Genomic DNA, 24,464 nt, shown 5'->3' with positions numbered 1-24,464 from the left:
GAAATGAGACTATAAGTTTGTTTCAAATATGATTCTGTTACATAGTCAAGGGAATTTTCTTTGAGACTTGTCACTTTTTGAAAAAGTTTCAAGGTACTGTTTTATTTGATGTCTTTTAATAGCTTAGCAAAGTTGGATGGCTCAAAAAGGTCTCTGGAGTAATGTTGCAAAACGGAAGATTAATCAGTGAGTTTGACTTACTGCAGGGTGATATCTGGAGCTTGATTTTGGTGGCCACAGTCGTGCAGCTATCTAACATTAATAGATCTCTACTGGATTCAGACTGATTTGGAGGTGCAGCACTATTCCCTCTGACTATTGTGAGAGATTATTCGTAAGAGAGACACCTGTGAGTTTAAATCTGGCATTTTCCCGATGTCATGTATTTTAACTTGGTGGTAATTGTTCAAATTTGTGAACTGATAATAATGAGTTACCATGTGATATATTCCCTGAATCCCATGTCAGTTGAGACGTGGTGTCTAAGTGTGTACAATAAGCATATTTCTCCATTCTGTGATGATGGGACTCCTAACAGCTTTTTCTTTTTAGCAGCAGGTCAAGGAGTTTTGCTGCCATGTCTGGGGAGTGTTCTGAAACTGTAAATGCTGGAATTAAAAGTCTGTATTTGACGCCTTCCATAAAATCAAAACCTAGTTTCTGCATTGAGAGGTGAGTATGTCTTTAGTTAGGAGTAAGACTGCAAACTGTAAGCCAACTTTTGACTGCTTACAGTTATTATGTTCATACCTTGAAGATTTCTATGTCAGATGTTCTGAGTTGGAAAGAAGAGATTTGCTTTCCTGGCCTAATTTGTGATCCTACGTTGACCTAAAGTTTTCAAGCATGGTTTTCCCTCACCTCCTTTCCTGCGTTGATAAGAAGTATGTAGGTTTTCCAAGTCATACAAAACCTTCAGCAGCTCCTTTGCAAATCATGGGCTGTGATGTTCCTTGAGCATAAAAATTGCCCCTGTGTTACTTCAATAAAAGCCAGTTTGGAATTACACTTCTGGTGTTTCTCTTGATGCTTCTTGCTTTGCGTAGAGAGGCTTAGGATGGTGGAGTGGGGCGAGGCAGGAGGAATAAAGTGGCTGCTGAATATTTGCTGCAAGGTAAATGTTTTCCCTCCCTGTTTGACATTGAAAGGACGCTTTCAGTGTAATCATGAGTTGCTTAAAAAAAAAATAATCTATTATGTTTCTACAAAAAACATCTAAGAATATGTTACATGAAAGATTAATTAGTTTTCTTTGTTTTATACATTTTGTAGCTTCCTGTGTAGTCATTTCTGTTTTCTATTGGATGGCCAGCTCAATCCCTTATGCCGTTAGTTTGGTGTGACAGACAAGAGAAAAAAGAAAAAATTCCTTTCTATCAGCTTCCTTCAAAGAAAGAATATTATGGGTGTAAAAACTACTGTTGAGAATTCTAGATCAAGCACATTATTTTAGCTAATTTTTAGCTTTTTAAAGGATCATTTTTTAATTCTCTTTGGAGTAATTGCACTAACTGCTTTAGGCTTAGACTGTGAGTTATTTCATGTAATAACCAAGTTTTGGCACAGTTGCTTCTCTGTTAGTGCAACTAAGATTCTGAGTTCTAATATAAAACTTGGAGTATTGGCATTATTATCATTCTGTGGTTGAAAGCTATATGCTTCTGGGATAAAGTATTATAAATCAGGAAGTGTTGTAAATGACACACTGTTGTAAATTGGCAAGAGACACAGCTGAGCTGTTGACTTTCACAGCAGTGTGTATTTTCAGTGGCGATTTTGATGTTGCCATACTATCATAGTCCAAAAAGAGTATAAAATACATACTTTTAAAAATGCTGTGCAGTCACTGGATGCTACTTGAAAGTTATGGGGTTTCTGTCTGTTAATACAAAAATCATGGTGGCTCATGTCCAGATTTTGTTGTGCTTCTTGTATTTAGGCTGGCACCTGTACTTCAGGCAGCCTTACAGATGCACAGAAACATTCATGTTCTCAAGATGTCACTCAGCTTTTATTCTGAATTTCACATCTTTCTGATGACATAAATGAAAACTATATGAGCACACATGGTTTGATGATTTTTAATGTGGTAGAGCATGATCTCACTGCTTGACTAGGACATTACTGTCCTGATGTATCCTGAGACATGACACCACAGTCAGGAGGGGAGTGAGTATACACAGTTCTGGCAAATGCTGGTGGTTATGGCTAGTCCATGTTAAAATCATGGTACAAGCAGTGAGAAACTGAAGCTGAATGAGGTAGTTTCATGTCAACCTGGGTTAAAGTTAACAAAGTTTAATGAAAATGTAAACCCATAACTTTTCATGTAATTGTGCTGTGCCACTTGAATTCAGGTTTAAGCATTACATTACATCAGAGATACAAATCAGAGCCCAAACTATGCAAATTAACTCTTAGGTGAGTTTTGATTTGTGTATTTACAAGCTGATAGTTTCCATCTCTTTTGTTTTGCTCTAATTTGGAATTAAAATTCTTTGCCATGGTAATTTCTGGCATTTGCAGGTAAGTCTAACAGTATTTCTGTTTTTGTTGTTTTTCAGCATGCCATCAGAAATGTTGATGAAGATACTTTCCTATTTGGATGCTGTGTCCCTGTTGTCTATTGGTTGTGTGAATAAGCGCTTCTATGATCTGGCCAATGATAAGTAAGGAAGAGGGAAGCCCAAGTGCTAATCTTAGTCATGCAGCAGTTGAGTTTACCTGAGTTATGAGTCTTTCTAATTTAGTTTCGCTGATGCCAGAGCAGTGATGCATGTACCTACTGGCAATTACTCTGCTGAAAATGTACTGCATAGCTCACAGTACAATGTGTTGTATGGAATTCTAGCTGTGCAAGCCCTGTTAAGTTTAATGGGAGTTATGAGGTGAAAACTAAATACAGTGTTTTGAGATGTTGCTATTAGCATTTATTTTGCTGTAAAATTTGCATATACTTGTTTGTATCCATGTGCATTTGCACAGGCTTTTTGATTCAGGCAGTCCTTACTGGTGTGTCGCTCGTTGCTTTGTAGAATTGTCATAGCTTTCATAATTTTGAAGTCCTACTTATTTAGCTCTTTCATCAGGTTTTTGCAGAGGGTTTGATTTAGTCCAGTGATTCACTAGTGGATTTTATCTGTTGTTCTTTCTGTCAAATTTTGGTGACTTATAAATGAAAACAAAAGGGGTGAAAAATACTGACACTTTTTTTTTTTTGAAAGCGATTGCTTATACAGAGTTCACAGATTGCTCCTACTGGTATCGTGGTAATTTTATAAAAGGATCAAGAGGAGAGATCCTGAATGGTATGCAATAACTAGGATGCCTGGGTATCCTTTTTTTTTCTAAGATTCTGCTGCATTACTGTTGTTTAAGTGAGAAAATGTCTTCCTCTATAGGAGGTTTCTGCATGTGGTATTCATCCATTTTTCACTTATGCGCCAAAACTTGTACAGTGAATCGGTTAACATTGGCACTGACACCTTTAGAACTGATGAATTTAAAGGCAGATTTATTTTTTGAGGCTGTCAGCAGGTGCACGTAGATAAAAATTGCATAGCTGACACAAATGATATATCTTAATATGCATTTTCTACTTTGGGATAGTAAGGTAGGATAAAATCATTGTGGCTGTTCAAGGGAAGCTGATCTGTCTGTCTCCATCTCAACAATGTCTGTTTCCATTTTCTAATCTTGACAGAGATTACTGTATGTGCACAAATGGGATTCAAGGAAGAGATAGTTTCCCTTATCTAGGAGACTGACTGATTCAGTGGGACCAGGTCACTTCTTCCTGCTGGATTTCCATGGACCTTCCTGAATCTTGTGGTGAATTAACAAAAGTTCTAATGGAGGTTCCTGCATATGTCTGTGACAAATCTGATCTTGGTTTTTAGGGAGAGTGTCTTTTTGAGGATATTTCTGCTGTCCAGGAGATGCAACAGGACCATTAGTCTTTCATTATGATATATCTGTGCTGCTTAATGCAGTGCTTTGTCTTTGGGCTCTTCAAATAACGTCTGCGCTTTATCAGTTCCTTGGCACTGATGTCTTCAATGTAACTCCTGAAGGCAAGGAGATGTTTCTGTCTCCCCTTTCTGCTATTCCAACCTTCCTGTCATGCTGTGTGGGGAGCTCACATAGATGGTCAGTCTGAAAGCCTTTTGATCACCATCAGAAAGTGCTTGTATAAGAGGAAGTGAGAAGCCAGAGCACAGGGGAAGATCTTTTTGCCTTGCCCAGTTTTTTTTCCCTTTGTGGTCAAGTGGTGAGTGAGATGTCTGATTCTGGCATTTGAGTTAGCAGTAAGAAGTTGGCTTGGCTTGTTGTAACAATGTCCAATAAGAGGCCTTGAGATGAATATTGTAAATAATAATTTGAGGTAAAAGTGGCACATATTCTGCTGTAAAAGAGGCAAATTCATGCTTCCCTGTTGGATGTCTTTTTTGTTTGTCTGCCCTGAATTCTTCAGAAGTTAAGGATGAAGGGGCAGTGATATTTCTCTAAACACTTGTGATTCCAAATTCCCTTTTTTTTCTTGTCTGCCTCCCTGCCCTGACTGAATTTTTTAACTTTTTAAAACGATTTCTCATTTGGATGCACAATGCTGTTTTGGGAAAGGAAGAAGCAATATGTAAACTGAGAGTGAGGAGAAGGATGGTAGGTATTGGTGGAAGTCTGTCTTCATTCAGCTTACAGTGCCTGAGACAGTACCTTCAAAATGCAGGAAATGCCCATTACTAAGCCCTGTCTTTCTCAGCATCATGCAGCCAGATGCTGAATATCTCTCCTCATGAAAGAAAGGATGTCTGTCTTGGGAACGGGTTTCTAGTTAATAGGAGAGGGTTATAGGAGGACATCTCACTGGACTTTTTAGACTGAACAAGACCAGTTGGATGATACACAGCTCAGTTTCCCCTGATGGTGTATCAAGGACATTTGTCTTCTGTTTTCATCATCCTTCAATTCTTGGTTGCTTTGGAGATAAATAAGAATTTCCTCCCTCCATCAGTAATGTTTTATACTATCTGGTAACTGGGTTGTCTTTTCTGGTCTCAAAATTCAAGTTTCTTAAACATTTGTTCTATTTATGGGATTGTTCTTTGTATCGTGTCTGTTCCCACCCCCCCAGCCCTGTCCCCCCGGCCAGATTTTCATGAAAGGAAAGTTGGAAGCTCGTTGACTGTGAACCCCCCTTTACCAGTCATAGAAACGTACGGGTCTGTGTGTTTTAAAAACCTTTGACTGAAAAAAATAGCAGTGGGAGATTGTACATATATCTGCAGTACAGCAGGCTGGAAGGATTTTACAAAATTCCTGAGTACGTTTGCATCAATAACAAAGATTCTGGTGCTTGGCATGTGGGGACTTACTCTCAGCAGCTGATGAAGTGAGAGTGGTTTTCATGGGTAGGAGGCAGTGTGGGATGAATTCTAGTCCTTGAATGCTTTAAGGAGGGGAAAAATGTATTACAAAGCACGTTAGTGTAACTTTGCCTGGGGATAAGTGAGGACTGGTAAAGGTAATCTTGCTGATAAATGGTAGAGAATTTCCTTTGAGGATTTGTTTCTGTTGCTATTAATTTTCTTTAGTGCAGTTATGTAGACTGTGTGGCTAGCGCTTTAAAATTAGAAAACTTATTGGAAACCTTTATTCACAGGTTATTGTTTGAATTCTTGTAACTTCTTGTACTCAATATTCTCTGAACTGTCCTAGAGATACTGGGGTGTGGGGATGGAATTGTGACCATGTTTTTCCTAACAGGGAAGAGGTGAACCCGTCTTTTCCATCTTTTTTTTTTTTTTTTTAATTTTATTTTTTTTTAAATGTTTGTTTGATCTCTTCAAAAGGACATCTCTTCTCTGAGCTTTTCAGAAGAGAGTGTGGAAGGGATTGACATGACAGTGGTAACACCACCAAACATAAGCAATTCTAATTGTCCTTCACCACACTTTCAGCTGGATCTGTGTGAGAAAGGGGTCCAGGTTGACTTTGTTGAATAAGAGACATTAAAATACTTTTTCCACTAGCTGATTTTGTGTGAGAAGGATGTATCATTGTTTTGGGGTGGAATTTTCAAAACTGGATCCCATACTTTCAGGAAGACAGACAGGACTTACCTTTTCTTTCTTTCCTTATGATAGCTTTCTCTCAGATAATGTGCTGGTTTGTTTTGTTGGTTTTTAAAAATCTGCTTCAGTGAGTGTCTGTGAACGAAGCAGCAGAATAAGGGGAAGGAAGAAATTTTAAAAACCACATATTCCAGTGTGCTATTGAGAGGCATAAAGCTGTGGAACTTTACCAGTATCTGATGATTCTACTTTCTAGAGCACTAGTCAAGCATTTCTGTATATGTATTTGAGATGCTTATCAACCTTACTGGCAAATTATAAGAATTAACTGAATAACTTTTATTTCCCCCTGTGGTAGAGCAGAAAGTTGTAAGTGGATCTCATTTGATATGTATAATCCAGAACAAGAAATGTGTTCAAAGATTCCGTATTCTTTGAGCTAACCTAGTAAGCCCATGAAAAATGCTGACATCTAGCATCTTTTGATTCCTGAGCCTTCATGTTTCACCAGGGAAACTGACCTCATGTGAGCTGTTGAAAAGTCAAAATGGGGTAACGTGTACAACTGTGCCTTTGCATTTTCTTGTCTGGTACCTAGGAGGCTACAGTTTATGGTGTTCTATAACCTTAGATTGAGATCAAACCCAGTTTGCTAATAATCTAGGACTTTATATTTTTGTGCTAACACAATCAGTGGTAGTTGAGACATGCATATAAGAATAATTAAGCAACTATTTTTGAAATTTATGTGGTTTATTCTATTTTTATTTTCAGTGGAATCTGGCTGAAAATCTATTCCAGGTGTTTTAAACCAAAAAGGACAATTTGGACAATGAAATCTCAACAGAGAGAAACTATTTCCTTGGGCTGTGCTGCTCTATGTGATAGAAAGCCTGGGTACTGGAAGAAAGAATACATCTTCAAACAAATAGCTGCTGTCAAAACTAGAGTAATGCGACTTGTTAAACCTGTAGATCCTTATACAGGTCTTCCATGTAAAAACAAAGAAGCTATAAAGTAAGCAATGTCTTGTCACAGAAGATGTCTACTTGAGAACAATGTACAGAATATTAATAGCTTTAGAAATGCTTGGGGGGATATGGAAATAGAGCTATAAAATGTATATAATAACGAGAAGATATGATGATAGCTTGTAAATGACCCAGGCTGAGAAATACAAGTAGCAGTTAATAGAAATGTAAAAATTTTGTTGGAAGCATAGTTTAAGTTTTGTCACTTTGAGAATTTTTTTTTTTTTTTTGTGAAACACCCTTCTCCTTTCTCAATTCCTAAATAACAGAGCCTCTGGCTTGAGTTGGATAATTGTTCTAAAGGACAAAAATAGAAAGGAACATGTAATGGAGAAGGCAAACCTATCATTTAAGGACACATCTGTTACTGTACTTTGGTATAGTACAGATTTGCCATGCTTAGACATCCTGTCAACCCTAAAACTATATGGAGTTATGCCATTGCTTCCTGACCGAAGTGGAGCTCCCAGCAAGAATGGGTGAGTTTTTACATATGATTTTTGAGGGTCTTTTTGGTGTAACTGGTTGATAATGTGTCTGTGGGAGCTATCTGACCTTGGACTCAAGTTAATTCTTTCTTAGAAAGCCTCTCTATACATTTCTTCCAAAATCTATGTCCTTCTTTTCACTGCTAGAGCTTTAGAGCAAGAAATAGATACAATCCAGCAAGCTATGACATTAATTCATAGGTTAATGTAGCTACTGGCATGCAAGATAAAGACTGATAGATCCTGCCTTAGAAAGCTGAATCTAAGGCATAGGTACAAATGAGCATGAGACAACATGTAAATCTAGGAGGATTTAGTGTGAGACATTTAGGTTGAAACAGTTTATCAGTGTTTATGTGGCTACAATCAGGTAATTATGTTACTAACGTTTTTTTTTCTATCTGATGGGAGTGTTTGTGAATTTAGGGAACTTGTGTTTGGCTGCATGTACAATATAAATACATGCATATAAAAAAAATAGTCACAGCACAATGTGGGATAGCTGTTGTTTTATAACTTAAGGGTGTACAGTATTTTTCTGGCATTATATTCTGAGAAACGATGTTTATTAGTACGTATATGAGATATATATGTATTTGGTTGCTGTCAAGGAGTTTTCCATGTCTGTGTCTTATGTGTCATTTTCGCATATGCAGTATCAGCTACATGCTTCTTACACAAAACGCCTAGCAGTAGAGCTCTGACAAGAGAATTGTTCACCTACAAAAAACATGGTTCCTCAAGTAGAAGAAAAATATTTGCCTAAAAATGAAATAACCAAGAGAAGCCTTTTGTGTAAAGTCAGCTAAACAAGTCTTGCAGACAAATTATGTGGGAAATGTAATTGTTTTACTGAGATGATGATTCATATGTAGAAAATAGTGAAAGAAAGCTTTCAGGCAGTTAGTGTATTTATTTCACAGAATCGTAAGTTGTTAGAGCTTGTGAATATACATGAAGGTAATGATTCCACAAATATCAGAATGTTACTCAATGTTAAGACTATAAGGAGCTAGTGCAGGGACTTTGGGAAAGTCCCTGTCCTTATAACAGCCTGACTGACTTAAAGATGGAAAGGGTAGATGTCCCATTCCTGCCCCAAATCTTACAGTTCAGTGTAATGTGATGAAGTTGTTGGTTGCTCTTTTTTTAGTAGTGTATAGTGGTAAATGTGGACTGTGATACTATTGGGAAACCTAGGAACAATTTTGAATATAATAAGAGCCTAAGTCTGAGAAGATTTTTAGAAAGAATGATTTTTCCATTCTGAATAGGTAACGCAGACTGCTTTCTGCTCTTTTTTTTTATGCATCATTAGCCAGTAAGAACACCTGTGAAGTATGAACTTTAGGTAAAGGGTGTTAGAGAGCTAAATCTCTTTAATTACAGGCAAAATCTAGAAATAATTTTCTAAAAATGGAAAGCTTCTTTTAGTGGAATCTTTTAATCTATTATATGTACAGTTTGATCCTTTCGTTGGAATTTTGCTTCTATGGAGGAGGAGGAATTTTTACCTGCTTTCTGTCTTGCTTCATACTGACAAATGCTCAGTGATTCCACCTAGTACCAACATAGTACTAAAAACAAATACTAAAAACATACCGACATAGTATTAAAAACAAATTATAAAGTAATTCTGTGGCTATTTTGGAATATTGGACAAGCATTTTCTTCTTTAATAGTTTATTAAGCCATCCTATGGTGGCTTTTGTTTCTTTTCTTGTTAGGTGTTAAGATCCGGCTAGTATGCCGTAGTTGTTCAGAAATAAAGTTTGTGGCTGTGCATGCTGAACACATTCAGAACCGTTTTCATCGTGTCCTGTTGTTCAGACTTCAGAGTTAAAAATGAAATTAGGCTAAATTTTTACATTAAGGAGACATAGTCTTGTCCCTATGTTCTGTATGTTCTTTTCAAAGACCTCGTCTACGTTCCTTAATTGCTGAGTATCATCTTGCTAACCTGACTGAAAGTAGTGTCATAGTTGGTGCTGATAAACTTGTCCAGCTCTTCAGTCTGAATCCAGGACTGTTAGTAGGACTTTGGAAGGTAGGATAACATTTTGTTTCAATACTTTATTATGACTTGAACAAACATTCTTTTGTCTTGTAGTTTGGGATTTTGGGTTCGGGTTGTTTGTTTTGAGTTTGGTGCTTTTTTTAAAATTTTTGAAAGATATTGTCTAAACTAACAAGAAGAAAATACAGGTAGGGACAGCTAGTTGATGATTTATTGTGTTCTAAAGAGCTGTCACAGAAGTATCTGCACTTTTCAAAAAAATCCACCTCTAATTAAAGGAACAGTTATGTATCATAGTATATTAGATATTGTACTGATCATATTTCTGTGTTCAACTGTATTTATTTTGCAGTCTTTACATGCCAAAGTCTGATACCCTAAAGACATTTTAAATAGAATGGTTTGAGGAGAGATGTGCTTTTTCTCCTGACTGTCCACATCGCTCAAAGTGATGAATTCCCACAAGGCAAATTTGCTAGTTGTTTCCTTTAATCTACACCACCAGGTAGTCACATCCTGCTCTAGCAGTAGGAATGCTGTAGATTGTGCCCTTTTGGGGATATTCAGTTCTTGATATGGAGTGTTTAAGTTAAGGGGTTAGTCTCCGTGGACTCTGTGTAGAGATGAATGTCTCTAGAGAGCAATGCAGAACATCTGAATTAGATTTCTACCCTCAAGGAGTCTCTGTCTTTGCACTGAATACACGGGGACCTAGGTGCCTGCCTGAAGTTGCATATGGTTACGTGCTGGAAGGTGTTCTGCTGTTGGAGTGAATTCAGAGGTTGCAGCCCTTTCTTCCTTCCCCAGCCATGGTAATGATGTAGACTTGTATTTCTTGGCAGTGGCAAGGAACTTCCTTCAGGAAGCCTGTGAACAGTTGCTCTAAGTTGTGTCTCATTTCCAGCTGGAAACTCTTGCTGCCTCAAACGTGCACAATCACCAGAACTGTTTAAAACCACAGAAGGAATATTTGCTTCACTCTTACGTAAAGGTGTCCATTTCCTAGAAAACTTGAGACTGTCTGACCTGAATGAGCTTATTATGGGTTGTCTCAATCTTCGAAAATCTCCAATAAGTAAACAGACTTTTCTTTTGTATCTTCAGAAGCTTAGTAGATTGGTGTCCCTGTGTTGTTGTCCCTATGGTCTTGCTAGCACATTACCTCTTCCCATGCTTGGAAAGAGAATTCTTTCAGCACCTGGAAATAGTTCAATCATAACTAAGTTCCACAAAGTTGTTAAGCTTCTAGTGCCTCACTCCAGTATATTTTTCCTGCTTACTTTTCTGAACAGCTGTTCTTATTCTCTGTGTGGGCAGAGTACCATTACGCAGTTAACTGTATATGGGTGTCATAATCGTAAATGCCACACATCTTGGGTTTTTACACACAGCTTAGCTGCATAACAGAAATTGTCGATGCTAGTAGTTTTGACAGCCAAGGACAGGTTATGTGGGCCTTCTAGTATTTGGAGAGAGAAAGACTGAGAAACTATGTGATTGATAAATATCTCTTATTATATCGTTTATAGCTGTAATTTTGCACTACAAAAGTACGGGAGTAGCCAAAAAAAAAAAAAAAGTTCTAGTAGGGGACATCATTTGCTGAGGTATGAAAATAGTTGCCCACTTTTCAGGACAGTGGTAGACTGCTGGCAGTGAATAGTTTTGCTATTGACTTAGGTGCTTGAAAACGTAGGACTTAAGAGCTGAAATCGTAGCATTGTGTTTTTTGAAGTAAATAGATACCTCTGACTCTGTTTAGTTCTCACATTGACTGCTGAAGTTTTCTTTGAGCTATATAGGCTTATATAAGCTATGTGTTACCATTTTCTCAGGAGTACATAATCTGGTGAAGGCATCTGGGGTTTTACTTTGAAATTCATTATTTCTACTGAATAGCTCTGTATTCCTCACTGATGTTAGCCCTCTTGGCTAGTAGTTCCTTACATATGAAAATAAGCTTGATGCTTAGGTATTTAGTAGCTGGGAGTGGGGTCTGTTTGAGTCCTTTTAGTTATCTGGTTTAAAGTGGTAAGTAGAAGCCGGAGTAGTACAATTCATTGCTGATGGTAATTTTTGCCCTGGCATAGCTAGTTTCCCTCCTTTTCCCCATAATATAGAAATGCTGTGATCTTTTATCAGAATACATAAATTCTGTACTCTTGTGAAAAGATGGTAGCAGTTATAGGAGTCCAAGTGTTAAAGCAAGCCATTACTAACATTATTACAGTAACTGGCAGAGTAATAAGCAGCAACATTTATCTATGAATTTTAATGTTCAGGAAAACCTTGTGAAAAAAAGTATTTCCAGATGAAAATACGTCTACTTTAATTAACTTTTCAGGAGAAAAATGAAATTGCTTTTGTTATGGTGAGTCTTCATTATCATCAACTTCTTGAGAGAAGCACTTTGGGTTCTGCTACTGTGTAAGTTTTGGTTTCTCCTTTGTGGGTAATAAAGATAATCTTTTGAATAAAGCTTGAGTTTTACAGTTAAAATTGGCTGCTGGTAAGAGGTTTATATTTCGGCAGTAATTAACTATTGTTGTTTAATATAACCAACAGTTACGGTAACTATATACAAAACTGTAGAAGTATTTTCATACTAAAATGTTGCCATTGTTATGCTATTAAAGAGATGATTTGGTCATATAAGTGTACTAGTACTGGCTGTATTGAGAAAGTTAGAAATACGCTGCCCATACTTTCTCCCTTTTCAGAAGCAGTCTTTTTATTCCTGCTTCCTATCTGAAAGACCTAGAAAAGAGGGAGACATTTTAGGAAGCAGGAAAACAGTATTTAGCTGTGTAAGAGAGGAGAAAAAAAATCTAGTAAACTGGTAAGGTTGCTTCATTTATCTTTCAGTCCTGTCGAAAAACAAGATGGATTTCCTATGAAGTGTTTGTGTATCTATGTATATATTGCAGTGTATGATATAATACCTGTTTATACACTGTAAACTTTAAAAAGATGGGAGTTTTTTAGCTTTAAAGGACAATTTGGGGGATTTATTTCCTCCCAGCCCACCCCCTCAGCTTTCTGCTCAGATACTGTTGTATCTACTAGTAGTCTTTCTGTGCCTGCTATAACTTAGGATGACTCTTTTCAAACAGGAGGTAAGACTTGACACCATCTCCCTTACTACCAAATAGGATCGATCCTATGTAGGAGCTGCTCAGTTGCTTCTGGGATTTGTGCTCTTCTTGTCGTTTGTGTGCAGTAGTTTCTCTTTTAGATTAGGTGCAGACAAAATTATTCAATGACTTCTATTTCAGGGAAGTCTGTAGCTAGTTGGTCTTTAGAATGGTAAGCTGATGCTTTTTTTTTTTTTTTTTTGGTGTGTGTAAACAAGTCCATATTTTGGAGTTTAACAGATGTATCTTTTAAAGTTGACTGCCATATTTTCTGCCATGGCTTAGGCTGGACACCTGATTAGAACTATTAGACACTGTATTAGCTTAAAAGAAGTATGATGAACTAGAGAAGCTTGATTTTTCAAAAGCCTTAATAAAGAAGAAAAGTTGTGTCTTCTAATAACGTTTTCCCCCTCTTATAACCTCTCCTAAGATGATAGTTTCAGCACAGGGCTGTTCACGGTATCTCTTTCTGTTAAGTATTTCCCCCTTGCTTAATTTTATTATTCTTATTTTCTTAAAGTCAATATGCCCTTCCACCTAATAAACCTGTATTGGATGATGTTGACCCAGAGTATGGACTGCATGACTACATCCTACATGTTGATATGCATGGTAGAAGCAGCACCTACCTGTGTGGAACGTTCAGGGGCCTCTTCTGCAGAAAAGGTAGAGTTGATAGAACAGTAATGTCTGTTTTTAAAATGATCCCTCCTGTTATGTTTTCCCTCTTATATCCAATATCTCTGTTTTAAGGGGTGAAACTGAAATGGATTTTTAAGAGTAAGCTATCCTTTTGTTTGCTGTGTGATTTCTTTATATCTGCATGGTGTGTTGTGCAGTGTCATAAGCTTGCTCTATATGAAGTCTGCCTACTATTACATTGACACAGTGTCAGGCCTGAGATATAAGTTCTGCAGATTGTCAGGATATTTTTGTTTGGTTCAGTGCTGAGTTAATAATGCGGTGTCACAGCTTTTGGTGCAGGTTGATGTTCCTTCCACTTGTATACTATAAGGGAGAGTGAGTTTGTCCTCGCATGTTTTGGAGACCTATTTCTGTAGAATGCTTCTCAAGTATACTTTAGATGCATTGAGAGATTAAATATTTAAATATATTTGTAGAAGATACTGTGGATTTAAAGATTTATAGCTTTTATTGAGGTCAGTTTAAGGTTGCCTATTCTGACATCCTTTCATTGTGTAATAAACAAATTCAGTGATTGTTTTTAACTGTGCTGCTTCTTTTCAGTTCTTAGCATTTCTTTTAATGAGACATAATTGGCTATCATGTACATCCCAATTTAGTAATTCTACTAGGGTTTTGCAAAATATAGGGGTGATCTCTCTTTTGACTTAACTTGAGCACAATCCTGACTACAGCTACATGTCTGTCTTTCTGTCAGCAGAGACAAATGAAAATGTTAAAATTAAGCAATTAAAATGAAACACTAAATTAATTATTGCTCCCTAGTATTTTTCTGGTAACTAATGAGCCTTTTGTTGATTTCAGAAAATACTGTTTTTGATGAAGTCAGTAGAGGGCACTGTTACCGGGTTTGAGTGCCTTTACAATGTTAGAATAAATTTCTAATTACTTTTTTAAATTTCTATTTGATGAATCCAAGAACTGTCATTTAAAACTGTAGCTTTGTGCACAGTGTGGCGTGTTGTAGGCCTTTGAATTTGAAACATACATGTTTTCAGATTCTTGAAAGCTCCAAGTTTGAAACAAAGGAATACTTATAAGGGTTAAACTTCAGTGAAATTCTATCCATGTAGTAATAGAAATCTCTCCTGAGGTGGTGTTTAATACAGGAGTACTCTCTACACCCTCATCAAAAAATATTCTTCTGTAAATTGGCTAGAGGGTTGGGTTTTTGGTTTTGTGTGTGGGGTTTTTTTAGGTGAATGTCATGTTTTGTTTTCTAAAATTAGAATTTTACCCTAGCAATACATCGGTACAAGAGAAAGCAATATGTGGCCTGCTTTCTTGGTTGGTATCACTTTTTTGCTGCTTAGAAGCTACTTCTGTTAAAGTTGATGTTTATGCAAATTGTAGCAAATGTCCAGGAGCTATAGCTGTGATGCCATCTCACTTTGTTAGTTAGATGTTCTGGTTTATGATCACGAGTGTTTTCTGAACTGTTTTCTGTTTTGTGTCCTTTAGCTGTGTGACAGCCGCTAGATTCTGCTCTCACAGCACATCAACCAGCTGAAGTCATGGTTCTGCAGGCAATAAGCTCATTTGTCATCTAGTCCCTTCTACGTACTTGCACAATAATTCCTTTTGGAAAATGCTTGATTTCCTCCATAATTTCTGTTCAGAAATGATGTAGTGAGGCAGTTTATGGCTGTGTGCTGTCACATATCTTTACGGTAATTTGTTGTTCACTTTGCTCTTTCTGGTAAACATGGTGTTTCAGAATGTGGCCAGCAGTGTAGGTTTGTCCAAGCTGGTTGTATCTGATGTTTTGCGCTTGGTTTTTAGGCTTCATTCTAATGATACTTTTTGTCCTTTTCTCTGAGAGAGCTCTGAAGCATTGAGGTCTCTGACATAGTGAGAAATCCTGCTATTTTTTAAAATTCTTTACCCAATCTAGATCTGAGACACAGATCAGTTGTCAGCTATTATACTGGGGTTTTACTTACTTGCTTCCATTAGAAAGCTGTAGCCACTCCTGGGTTACCAGGGAGTGCCCATTTGTTATTCTGCAGAATAACAGATTTATTTGTTCACGTGTAGTTTTACTTTTTGTCTGCTTTTGTTAGTGATCATCAAGCTGTGCTTCAATTTGCTGCTCTAATTTTAATTATTTCTGCAAAATTCTTAACATTAAATTTAAAAAAGTTTCACCACACTTAAATGAACCAAATAGATGGGGTATATATGGCTTTGGATCTTTTGTCCTGGTATTAATAATACTTGCACTGCAGTAGCTAGCTGTTTTGCACTGTTTTAGCTGTTTTTTTAGCATTTTATTTTATGCTTGCATTTAAACAGAATTGGTAATATGATCTTGTTGACAGACGAATATAGGGTGAATATGCTAAATACTTTCAAACTGAATTGAAAGTATTGGAAAACTTTCCTTGTTTTCAGGAAGCTGTGACAGGCTTTTCATATGTCTCAATAGAAGCCATGAATACTACATTTAGCTTTTTAATAAGCATTCTTGAAATGTATTTACCTAGGTTTTCAACTTTTTAATCAGAGCTTTGTAGCCATGGGGTGGTCTAAGCTTTGGCTTTTCCGTGTTAGTCCTTCTTGGTGTAAGTTGATGTTGTTGTACTTGCGAAATGTAAAGAGGTGATTTTTGTGTGTTTGAAGAACTTCTGTTTGTAAAATAACACATTAGGTATTTGAAATGTTTTGCTTGACCTTGAAGACTGATTTGCAAGTTTAAATGACCATTTCAGTATGGTAAGGCTGGTTGTTGCCACCAGAAGTAGTGTTAAGCACAGCCTTCCCTGTGAAAGTAACAATCAGATTACAGCTTGCAACAGAGTCTTGGTTAGCAAAACAAACTAGCTTTTAGCTAAAATAAGTACCTTCGAACTGTTGGGCTACTTGTTTCTTTCCCCTGGATTTGTCTACATGATATATGTTCTCTATATTGGTATTATTTATTTGGAAATATTTATTCCTTATAACCTATACTGATTAAAGGGTTGCTTTGCTGCTGTGCGTATCTTGCATAAACTCTGCACTGTAGATATTATAAGGGGACAATGAAATGAATTCTAGAACAGTCTGAAGAAAGCCCTGTGCAGTTTGCTTCCTCTGTTTCCTGTGGTATATTTAACATAGCTTGCTTTTCCCTTTAATTTCCTTTTCTCATCTGACTGGGATGAGGAAGAGGAGATTTCAGCACTTTAGCACTTCAACTTCTTGCTAATTTCTAGGCATACTTTTTCTTTCTTCTGGATATGAGGACTGCAGTGAAGCTTTTATATTTAAAAAAAATATAAAGACTTGATTAACCATCTAGCAATGGTTGAATGAACTGCTGGTTCATGTTATTAATACCATGCAGTAACAGTGATGTCCCAGGCTTCATTAATTTATTAGCAGTATGCTTTTTTCAATCTGCTTTTATTCCATTAAAATTTTAATTTGTTTTGAATGAGTGAGAGGAATAGCTGCTTCCATTAAAATCTGAATTGCAGATAATTGAATAGTCCTCTGGAAAAATTTCTTGTTGACTGATTTTGTTTGAAGTCTCTTGTATAAAAGCTTACCTTTAAATGTGGGCTTCCAGTATTCACTTAGTAAAGCTTGACTATTTGTCTAAAATATTTTTATCTTGAATGAAATCTTGTCATTGGATTTGATTTATTGAGGTTTGAAACAGAACTATTTGGATAGGTATCATCATAATAGCCTTTTTTTGCACTTGTAGCTCCATCTTGAAGGTGAATTCTGCTTACATTTTCCTCACTGAGTTCTCTGGGGCTTCACTGCAAGGACAGTGGATATCACTGTCTGGAGTGATGCATTTTTCTTCAACCATACAAAATATTTCCTGGGCATAGTCATCTTGGTGTCAGTGTATTCACACTCCTATTCCAGACAGTGTCTGTACTGACAAACCTGCTGCTTCTGTCTTCTGTCACGTGTTGGGATGCTGCTTCCTCCACAGAGTAAGTATTCTTTGGAATCTCTGTTTGTGAGTGATGTCTTTCCAGCATTGTTTTGTGGCCAGGCATCTCTTGGGAGTTGCTTGGCCTTGCAGTACCAATTCAGAGAAGCTTCTGGCTTCTGTGGTGAACTGTGGACTCTGTTGCTTTGCTTCCAGCTGTCTGCCTTCAGCAGCCACCAGGCAAAAGCTTTTGCTGCTCTTTCACACAGGTTTTAGTTTTTTAACTTAAAGCCAGCCTTTCTGATGTTGCTTCTTCTGTATTCAAGCTCATGCTGCTACTTGGGCTTGATTGAAGGATAACCACAGGCAAAACACTTCCCTCTTTTTTTTCACTTTTGCCACTTGCATCCTAAACCTCTACAGTCCCCTTCAGTTATCATCTTACCATCCAGGACCTGCCACTGGATCCTGACAAGCAGTATTTTCCTGGGAATTCTTTCTCCCCCTTCCTATCTGTTTCCTGCAAGTGCTAGGATACTTAGATACTCTCTTTCAAGAGAGTATCTCTTGTTCAAGGACATTTATTTGAAGGAATGTCCCGTGAAGAAATCTGCTTGTGTCATGGTGTTATGCTTTTTTGTTTTTTTTTCAGTCAGATCTTGTTTGTTATGAAGTACCCCAAATTATAATTAGACAGTTGGACTTCTGGTTAACTTTCCTCCTCCCACAGAAGGGGAAAAAATAACAATTAAAAAAAGTTGAAAAGTTGATCTCTTCTTGGGGGAGAGGAAGACATACCAAAGAAATATGGTTATGTGTAGTAATAAAACTAAGAAAAAATCTTAAAGAAATATTAATAATTCTGTCAATAAATGGAAGTGAGCCTTTGGAAAGCTATGTAAAAAATAAACAAATCTATAATTTCAAGACTTGATTCTCAATCAAGACATGCTGCTTGTCATTTTACATGATGTAATATCCTTTCCAGGTGGACTGATAGTTATCTTTATACCCTGTTGTATAGGGTTAAGCTACCAGACAGAGCAGAGATATTTTTTTAGGGAAAAAAAAAAAAAAAAGGAGGGGGAGGTATCTCATAATTTATTTCATGTGTTCTGTGTTGAGCTTGACTTTTGGGGAGTGGACAGTGATGGAGGCACTGGTGGCATGAAATTGAAATATTGAACATGGAAGTTACTCCTTGCATCCTTGTGTAACTCCTTTAGGTGGCATTCAGGTTTTTATACTCAAATATACCCAGGGGTTTTTTTAGCTGTTGCTTCTACTGTGGATCACAGAATTGAAGCCCTGAACAACAACTTAAATTCTCTATAATGTGCTTGATATCTAGCTGTTTGTGTATGTCAGGGTTCCTTATTGGTGAGTGGAAGGAAACTAGACATGGAGAGAAGCAGAGGGAACATTTACAGTGTATATGGGCTTAGTTTGATTCGTAGTGGCATAATGTTATATATTGTCAATATTTTCAGGTGACATTGCAAATGGATATTTGAGGCTCCCAGTTGTAAGCTTAAAGGATCATACAAAGCACATGCCTCTTCCTGGGACACTTGGCTTATCCTGGGAAACAGATGTGTTTAAAGGCAATGTAAAGGTGAGTCAGAAATACTTTTGGTTTCTGGACATACTTATCTCAAAACAGAATTATGTTTATGCATCCTAAATATGCTAATTAAAAAAAAAAGTTTTAATTGTGGAAGGTGTCTGTAACTGGAAAAAAAAAAAAAAGTTGAAAAAAGTTGATTCAGATATCGTAAAAGTGATGTGAATTTTGAGGATAAAAAGTTTTATCCTTTCTGTCTTAGAGTCTGGATTGCATGATAGACCCATTATGCATGTGTGATGCCTCCAGTGCTTTCCACTCAGCAAAGATGCTGTGACTGACCAGTACTGATTGAAATGCTGTACAAAAAAATGTACCACTGATGTATCTTTTGTGGGTTTTTTTTTGTGTTTTGTTTCTTTTTTTTTTTCAGGCAGTAAGTCTTGAACCCCTGGGGAAATACAAAATACATTGTAGTTCTGCTGTAACCTCTATGTGCAATGAAGGTTAGAAACTGTTGGAGAATGTTAAAATGCCAACAGACACAGGCAGAAATTACAGTCCACATTCATGCTGTCAGCACCTAGCTCTTGAGTAATGTACATGTGTCAGCTGGATTAACTGTTTGTGTTTTAGAGGAATTCTCACTTGTTCTCTTGTATAAACTTTCTAAAAGAATGATTTTAAAGAAAGTTTGAGAGTTGTAGATTTTGCAATAGTGGTCAAGGCACATATTTTTAAAGGTACTTCAGCTGCATGAATATGTCACACATACCAAAAATTCTGATACTTGATTTCAAATTTGAGACTTTGAAAAAAGTAAAAATTAGTAAAACTGTCATTTCTGCTAATCCTGCATAAATGTGCAATGAAATACTGTTTGGTAACAATATTTTGCTCATAGACATTTACGTACTTGTTTTATAGTGTCAGCCAGCTTTCCTATGCAATGAGGAATATGAAATTTATCTTAAAATTATCTTAAAATCTACTAGTATCTGTTGGGAACATCAGCTACAGTTGAGCTTGTATTACTGTTTCATTCAGTCCTCCCTCTAATTGCTAATAGCATTTTTTTTTTCCTTCAAATTCCTTCTTTGCATAGTTTGTTCACTTACATTTTTTTCTCAGTTTGTACTAAAGTTTATTGAGTTGGTTGTTTGCCATCTTTCTTTCATTGCTGTGAATGTTCATTGAGAATTGTGATGCAGAATAGGTGCTTTTTTGAAGCTTCTGAAAAATTTTAGACTTGAATTAGTTTATTTTATTTTTATGTGTAACCCTTTAATTTTGTTAGAATTATTTGCCTGCTTAAAGTTAGTGGGATCTTAGCACTTCATTACAGAATATGCGTCATTTGCTTGAAAAACATATGATAGCAGGTAGGAAATTTTCTGCCTTGTTGGTCAAATAGCAGAAAATTAAGGCTCTGGGGCCACCTCATTGTGGCCTTTCAATATATAAGGGGGGGCTTATGAGCAAGGCTGAGGGAGACTTTTTACCAAGGCTTGTAGTGACACAGGGCAAGAGACAGCGGTTTTAAACGTAAAGAGGGTAGATTTAAATTAGACATTGGTAAGAATTTTTTTTTATTATGCGGTGATGAGGCACTGGAACAGGTTGTCCAGAGAATTTGGGGATGATGCCCCGTCACTGGGAATGTTTGAGGTCAGGTTGGGTGCAGCTTTGAGTAACCTGATCTAGTGGAAGATGTCCTTGTCCACAGCAGGGAGGTTGGACTAGGTGATCCTTAAAGGTCCCTCTCAACCCAGAATGTTCTATGATTCTATATGATTTGCAACTGCTTGGCAGAATTTTTTCTTCCATGAAAATAATCATGAGTACCACATAAAAATTTGGGAAATTAACTGTCAGAGGAAACAGAGCTATGGCTGTAGTCTTTAGTTTAGCTCTGTCCTGTGTGCTTTTACAGCATAAGTTATACTGAATATTTGTTTCTAAACCCTTTATTTTGTGGTGAGAAATTGCACATGTCAGCACATAGCTGTGGGCAGAATTAAATTTGGCTTTTAATATAAATGTCTCAAACTCTTAAAACATGTGAAGGCCAAATCAAATCAGCCACAGCAGCAGAACACACCACTATTTTGAATTTATTTGAGTTTTATTCAACACTCAAAAAAAAAGGCAAGCATTTTTTGGCACTTCTTGGGGTTTTTTTTAATAGAAAATTAATTGTTTAGTTGGAAATACATGGGAAGAAAAAAACCCCAGCACTCCAGGTCGCCCTGCTTCACTTATTGTAATTGGCCTTTGATATGCAAGATATCAGACAAGAAAATAGTAATTCTTTCTTGTTACAAGTAAATCTATGGTTTGTATAAGTCATTAAATGATCACCAGATTTGGTTTGAATTTTGTATTTTCAGCATACTGTAACAAACTTAGGAGAACAGTATGTATGGCATTGCTTCTGATGTTTGTGCCATCTGCTTTGTATTGTTTGAAGTACAGTAACAGTGAAAGAAATGTTGAAGCAGTGGAAGCACAACTATGTAGTACAGTGAAATAAAGCATTCCAAATTAATTTCTTGTCAAGGAATATGTGATGTTGGTTTGTTTATGCTTTTGAAGCATATGGTACTCCTGGAAGTAATGCATACCTGCAGCATAATTAAGATAATCTGATTCACTTAGTGATTCAGAACTCATGAGCATAGGTAGCAGCTGATATTAACAATGATGCACAACCCATTTGCTTTTAAGGCACGTGTGAAAGCATCACTTTGCAATTGCCCAAGAATTGCCATCCTGGCTTTAGCGTTATAAAATTTTGTAATTGTGTAGTGTTGTAAACAATTTATTTTCAAGAATTTTTAAAAGGCAGAACTATTTGGAAGGTAGAAAGCTATTACCTTTTTGGGAACTGAAGCTTTCAGATGTTAAAAAAAGTGCTGTATACCTTTAATTTACAGCTGGCATATGAGGTTAATTGTTGTGTGTGTACACTGCCTTAGGGGTAGTCTCTGAGTATCTTTGCAAACATTGCTGCATTCACACAAGTTAGCACCTGAGTTTAAATTTAGGTTTCTTTCTCATATTGAAAAGACTTATTAGTTACCTTACCATTCAAATAATTATAATTGAGAAACACAGATATTAAAGGCTTAAAAATTGTTGAAGAAATAAGATCTTATTTAGATTGGCAGTAGCAGTTTTTGATGTCTGTAGGTGGCAATTTTGATTTCTGTAGGAAACCTCTAAATAAGTATTTGTTGCTTCACAGTAGTCATTGGAGCACAATCAATTATATTTTGAGTTTTAGGCTTTCATACCAAAAATTGCTCTCTAAACCCTTGATATTTATGCTAAAATCAGGGACAGATCTACTTACTGTGCCATGGTATAGGGAAATAGATTTTTCTGCTTGTGTTTGTAGGATTGCTACGTGATGGATGTTACTCTCTTGGATGAAACTGGAAAGCCCTTCTGGTGTTTCAGCGCCCTGGTCCATATGGAACCATCTTCCAAGGCATCCTGCCTTTATGACTATAGGGGTCCTATCTATACCATAGACTATGCAGATGCAGAGGGTAAAGTCTCTGTTGAGTTGATATGGTTGGAAGAAACCAAGGAGTATATTATAGTCAATTTGGTGCTATATATAAGCACCAAAAAGGTAAATGACTGGTATGGAACAAATTACTGAATTGCATCACTAATTTCCTTTCTTTAAAAAAAAGAAGCAAAAACCATACTAAACTCTTAATCCTTAAAATTGATAGCAATGAGCAAGACTGTTCCTACAAGTTTTTCAGTAACAGTTGCAATCACATAATTTTTTTTTTAATTGGTATTGGATAGATTGAAGAGACTTGTTTATATAATTTTTTTTTTTTTTCCTCTCTGTTGAACATCACGTGGTTAGTCTGTTTCTAGTACTGGATGTATTTAAATTATTTTTAGGAATAGTTTTCTTTTTATATACTTGTTACAATGGTTGATGAATTACTTCTTATGAGAGCCATACTGTGAAGATGCTTACCTTATGTAAACTACACTGTTTTTGAGAACATTGACTTTTATGCCTAGTAGTAAAACAGCATGCATGCTGTTCCCCTCAGATTCATTAGAGGGTTATTGGTAAATAACAGGTTTTGAGAGGTTTTGTTTAAATGCAGAAATACTTTATTTTTCAGAAAACACTTCAATCCTAGTATAGGATTTAAAAGGTAGACAGGAAGTCACAGATCTGAACAATGTGGCAGTTAAGGCATTAGTTAAGAAAATCACATATAATATCTATTAGGAAATGTCTTTAAACTTCTGTTTGCTCTGTTTTCCCATGTTTTAACCTTCTGTTTGAACCTAGATACTTGCCTCATGTATTGGCATATGAATAAATGTCCTAATTATCAGCACAGCTGAACTGGTCTCTGCTCTTATTGTACGTAACATTCAGTTGTTTTGGAAACAATGCATATCTGATACCATTTATATAACAGTAAGTATTCATATAAAAATTGAATGTTTGTGCCTGATCTTTCAGGTTCCTTAAAGTAATTTTAGGACCAAATCTTCTATTCCCTGTATAAAAAAAGAGACATGATATTTGGACTTCCGTGTCCCACTACGTAGTGTGTTACAAACCACAGCAAATTTGTGTAGTTTCACAGTACAGTTAAGAAAAAAGCACGACTATGTTGTTGACTTCTGTGACTACTAATGGTAGTGATTTCCTTAAAAATAATTTCTCTCTTTATTCACTTAAGTACATTAATTGGTTCATGCAAGCAATGTTTATGTGTAAGCACTTGTGCTCTGTACTACAGAGACAGTAAGAGATCTATACTGCAGTGTTAGGGTTGTTGCTTAATGTAACTTTCAAAGATAATAAAATCAAGGCTAATTCAGTTCTAGTTTGACTTGTATAACCTTGCCTAATGAAGAAACAGACACATTTCTGTGTCTAGTGGTTAGCCAGTGTGACAAGTACTATCATCTGCATTCTGTCTCCTTTCTTATAGACTACTGATGGTGACTGGGATCCACTGAAATAATATAACTGGTTGTGATGAATGATGGAACATACACTGAAATTCATAATGTATGAACAAGTGGCCAGTCAGGATTTTCTTTGCCTGAAGTTAGACTAACTCTGTGGTGCCACCTTTGGAAAAGAAATGGTAACAGTCCCAAAGTCCTCTCAGTCCTTGGCCTCACTGCTGAGCCTGTAACCAAAGGTATAAAATTATTCTGGCTGCACTGATCCTTTGAGGTGTGCAAGTATGTTCTCTGACCCATGTTATGGTGGCTCTCAAATAAACAACTGACCACCAAAAATTAAAAAAATATTATTAACACTGTTATCTAGCTCTCCGTAAATTACAGGTTTGCACGTCTGTGAGAGGAGAACAGAACAACTAGGGTTTAATGACAACCCAAAATGCATAACCAAGCATAACTCCTTAGGGTTTAAGGACAACCCAGAACGCAAAACAAAGCACCACTCCCTAGGGTTCAATGACAACCCAAAACACTCTATCACTCACCTAACAAGTGAGGGCACTCGACCTCAAGGACCTGCTCAGGGCAGCGTCCTGACCCAAGTCA

The 24,464-nt window shown here is 36.6% G+C and overlaps 1 protein-coding gene across 1 annotated transcript; it reads left to right on the top strand.

Moving 5' to 3' along the window:
* The first annotated feature begins 562 nt into the window (after positions 1-562).
* FBXO15 (F-box protein 15) lies at positions 563-22,652 on the top strand. The gene is made up of 9 exons (XM_074897775.1): positions 563-672; positions 2,565-2,669; positions 6,849-7,091; positions 7,375-7,584; positions 9,511-9,640; positions 11,955-12,037; positions 13,268-13,413; positions 18,817-18,941; positions 22,291-22,652. Exons 1-9 carry the CDS (start codon positions 578-580, stop codon positions 22,558-22,560), a joined length of 1,407 nt encoding a protein of 468 aa, XP_074753876.1. The 5' UTR covers positions 563-577; the 3' UTR covers positions 22,561-22,652.
* The last annotated feature ends 1,812 nt before the right edge of the window (positions 22,653-24,464 follow it).

The sequence above is a fragment of the Athene noctua genome, chromosome 2 (assembly GCF_965140245.1).
Source record: "Athene noctua chromosome 2, bAthNoc1.hap1.1, whole genome shotgun sequence".
NCBI lineage: Eukaryota > Metazoa > Chordata > Aves > Strigiformes > Strigidae > Athene > Athene noctua.
Note: the sequence above shows the minus strand (reverse complement) of the source record. Positions and strands in the feature narration are given on the sequence as shown.

What these genes read in the sequence shown, in the direction of transcription:
- FBXO15 (XM_074897775.1), top strand. Translation starts at nt 578, where the DNA reads ATGTCTGGGGAGTGTTCTGAAACTGTAAATGCTGGAATTAAAAGTCTG. An exon ending in CCTAGTTTCTGCATTGAGAG is followed by an intron (nt 673 to 2,564) that starts GTGAGTATGTCT and finishes GTTGTTTTTCAG; the next exon opens with CATGCCATCAGAAATGTTGA. An exon ending in GGGCCTCTTCTGCAGAAAAG is followed by an intron (nt 13,414 to 18,816) that starts GTAGAGTTGATA and finishes CAATATTTTCAG; the next exon opens with GTGACATTGCAAATGGATAT.